This window comes from Corylus avellana, chromosome ca5 (genome assembly GCF_901000735.1).
Source record: "Corylus avellana chromosome ca5, CavTom2PMs-1.0".
NCBI lineage: Eukaryota > Viridiplantae > Streptophyta > Magnoliopsida > Fagales > Betulaceae > Corylus > Corylus avellana.
In genome coordinates this window covers 16,872,498-16,875,851 of record NC_081545.1, presented here as the reverse complement: position 1 = coordinate 16,875,851, position 3,354 = coordinate 16,872,498, and the positions used below count along the sequence as shown (strand labels likewise).

Here is a 3,354-nt window from a genome sequence, read left to right as displayed (position 1 = left end):
GTTTAATTATCAAAATTAAAAGATCAAAGTTAACTTAATTAAAAGGGGTTTTGATTTGATTTGCTTAAAAACTAAAGTGCATGAAAATAAAAGAGATTTAAAATAAGAGAGAGAGAGTAGGGTATTGACTTCACCTCTATCCGCACAACAATGGTTAATCATAATTAATCCCATAAATTCATTCTATGCATGTTATAAATAAACAAGAAACTACCTTATTAAAGAATAAGCATAATCTATCTTCGGTTGGCACGGATCGTCCACCTAACCACTAAGATGCGGTACGACCCGTCTTCCCTAGGTATAAATTATCAAATTCTATAACAGGATACATACAATCAATGAATAAGTGTAACCCATCTTCGGTTGGCACGGACTGTCTACCTAAATTACACTAAACTAGGGTGTAGTACAATCCGTCTTCCCTAGGCATGGCCTATCAAATCCTATTGATCATATGTCAATTAAACCCATTGTATAACCATCATCCTCATAATCACAGAAAACAAGAATGATTTGAGATCAATAAAAGTAAAATACTTTCTAAGACAAGAGAAGAATTTCACAAATATTGATTTTGGAATTTAAGAACAATTGCATTTAATAATTAAGAACATAAATCAATTGTAGCAATCCTCATAATTATACAATCAACATGCATAAATTGAAAATCTAGAAATTAAATACAATCAAACCATTGTGCTTGGATAGGGTTACATCAACACCCCACGAAGGGGTTTAGCTGCTCATGATCTCTTAAGCTCCACAGACTATTTTACTGAATTTTGCTCTAGAAGCGGTGTGTCCTTTCTCAATTCTTAGAGGCCTATTTATAGGGCTTAGGAGAGTCCTAGAAGCACTAGGAATCCTATAAATTTCGGAGATTTAAGTCCAAGTCCAATTATGATAAAGAAAACCTAAGTCCAAATCGGAATAGGATTCGCCCAGAATTGCGTTCCTATTTTTCGGGGCAATTTTGGCAATGCGGCGCTCCGAATTAGGAAAATGCTATTTCACAATTATTTGTATAAATTTGAGTTAGCTTTCCAGTGCCACTTGAATCACCTCAATCGGATATTTGAGCTGAAAGTTATGGCCAAAATACCGAGACATATGCAGAATCCAAAATTGAATCCAATCCGATTTTGACTCCAATTTGAGAAATTCCGAATTAATCTCTTCCTTTATTTGATTAAACTTAACCATGATTGGTTAAGCTTAATCATATCTTCTAGGTCTTCTCAAAGTGTGCTTTTAAGCCCAAAATGAATGGAATTAATTGCATCTTTATTTATAACCTGAAAACACAAAAACAAAACAAAATCAAACAAATAACAACGCTAAGGAATTAACATATGCAAATTAAGGGGCTTGAATGTGCAACATTCGGCGCTTATCAGTGGTGACTTGCCACTTGTGGATTCAACTTGGTGCCTCCAAAAAGAATTTTAAATTTTTGCAATGTACCTCCTCCACATTTTGGTGTTGTGATTGTTGATGCATTAAGGAATTGTTTTTCTAATTGGGGAATTGAGGATAAAATTCATACCATTACTATTGATAATGCTTAAGCTAATGATTCTACAACTAGAATTATAAAAGATGACTTTGAGTTGAAGAATGCTTTGCTGGTTGGGGGTAGGTTGTTTCATGTTAGGTGTTGTGCACACATTACAAACTTGTTGGTGCAATCTGGGCTTGCTGAAATTAGGGGTATTATAGATGATGTTAGGCAGGGCATAAAATATATTGTGGCTTCTGAAAGTAGGTTGAATGTCTTTAGTGAGATAGCAAAGAGATTGCATTTACCCTGTAAGAAGCTGATTTCCCACACGTTGGAACAACACCTATATGATGTTGGACATTACAATTAAGTTCAACGAAGTGTTCCCTAGGTGCCATAGAGTTGAGCAAGCATTTCAGTGGGTTGTAACTCCAGAACAATGGGAAATGGTGAATAATGTGAACCAGGTTTTGTCGGTTTTCAATGATGTATCGGGTAGTGAGTACCCTACTGCAAATCTGTATTTACCTGAGGTTTGGAGGATGAAAGAAGTTTTGATGATCAAGTGTAATGATAGGAATGAGTACATGAGGTCAATGGCAATTAAGATGATTGACAAATTTGATAAGTATTGGGGTGATAGCAATTTGTTGATGTCCATAGCTGCTGTCTTGGATCCAAGATACAAGATGAAGTTGATCAATTTCTGTTTTCCTATCATTTATCCTTTGACCGAAGCTGGTGATCGCATTAAGAATGTGTTGGCAGTTCTGAAAGAGTTATTTGAGTCATATGTTTCTGCTCATATGGCTTGTATATTGCAAGAAACTGCCCAAGTAAATGTTTCTTCTTGTCCTTCCTCAAGTGCAATTGTTAGAGATGTGGTGCCCAAAATTTTCAAAGGTCGATCAAGGTTTGCTGACCATATAAGTAGTGACATCATCCGGCCCATTAAAACAGATTTCGATATTTATCTTGAAGAGCATGTCTACATTTGTGGTAAGAATGAGAATGGAGTATATATGGAAACAGATTTTGATGCTTTAGCATGGTGGAAATGCAATGCCTTGAAGTACCGTATCTTGTCTAGAATGGCAAATGATATCTTAGTTGTTCCCATAAGTACAGTTGCTTCTGAATCCTCCTTCAGTGCTAGTGGTAGGGTTATTGAACCCCATAGAGCATCATTATCCCCTGAAACTGTTCAGATGCTCTTATGTGATTCAGATTGGGTGAGAGCACTTCATGGCATGAAAAGAAAATCTGCTAGTGAAGTAAGTTTTGTTTATAATTTATGTATGTAGACTATTTAATGTTTTACTAAATTTTATTTATGTATGAACTAGCCATATTAAATTTGTGTTTGTTTTTGTAGAAATTGGTTGAAGTGGAGTTGCCTACAACTACAACTACAACTACCTGAATGTGATGTGATGTAGAATTTCAGACAGGGAGTGTATTAGTAATACAATCTATATTAGTCCTTTCCTTGTTTAGGTCTGTAATTTGAATACTTCATTTTTGGATTCAATCTCCTTTTGCTTATAAAGTCTGTATTTTGATAAGTATGTTTTATTTTGAAATGTTTAAGTGCTATATTGTACTTTTGTTGGAAACTCTCTTGATCATTTGAGCCTATTGAGGTAATAACTTTCTTCCTTGTTCATTTAATTGTTTTCATTTTGCAGCAAAAATTTGATTATTTGAACCTCATTTGACTCGTTTATTAAATGTCAAACACTTTTTGCGTCTTTGACTAACTAAATGCAAGGGAGAAAAATTTGCTAACAATATTTTTGGTTTGTTTGTGTTTGCAGTACATATTCATTCCTTGGGTCCTTGTCTCCGCT

General features: G+C 34.8%; 1 protein-coding gene across 1 annotated transcript; it reads left to right on the top strand.

Moving 5' to 3' along the window:
• The first annotated feature begins 1,950 nt into the window (after nt 1–1,950).
• On the top strand, nt 1,951–2,927 carry LOC132181871 (zinc finger BED domain-containing protein RICESLEEPER 2-like). The gene is made up of 2 exons (XM_059595103.1): nt 1,951–2,778; nt 2,880–2,927. The coding sequence occupies exons 1-2, from the start codon at nt 1,951–1,953 to the stop codon at nt 2,925–2,927; spliced, it is 876 nt and encodes a 291-aa protein (XP_059451086.1).
• Nucleotides 2,928–3,354: the final 427 nt, after the last annotated feature.

What these genes read in the sequence shown, in the direction of transcription:
- LOC132181871 (XM_059595103.1), top strand. Translation starts at nt 1,951, where the DNA reads ATGGTGAATAATGTGAACCAGGTTTTGTCGGTTTTCAATGATGTATCG. An exon ending in AAAGAAAATCTGCTAGTGAA is followed by an intron (nt 2,779 to 2,879) that starts GTAAGTTTTGTT and finishes TTGTTTTTGTAG; the next exon opens with AAATTGGTTGAAGTGGAGTT.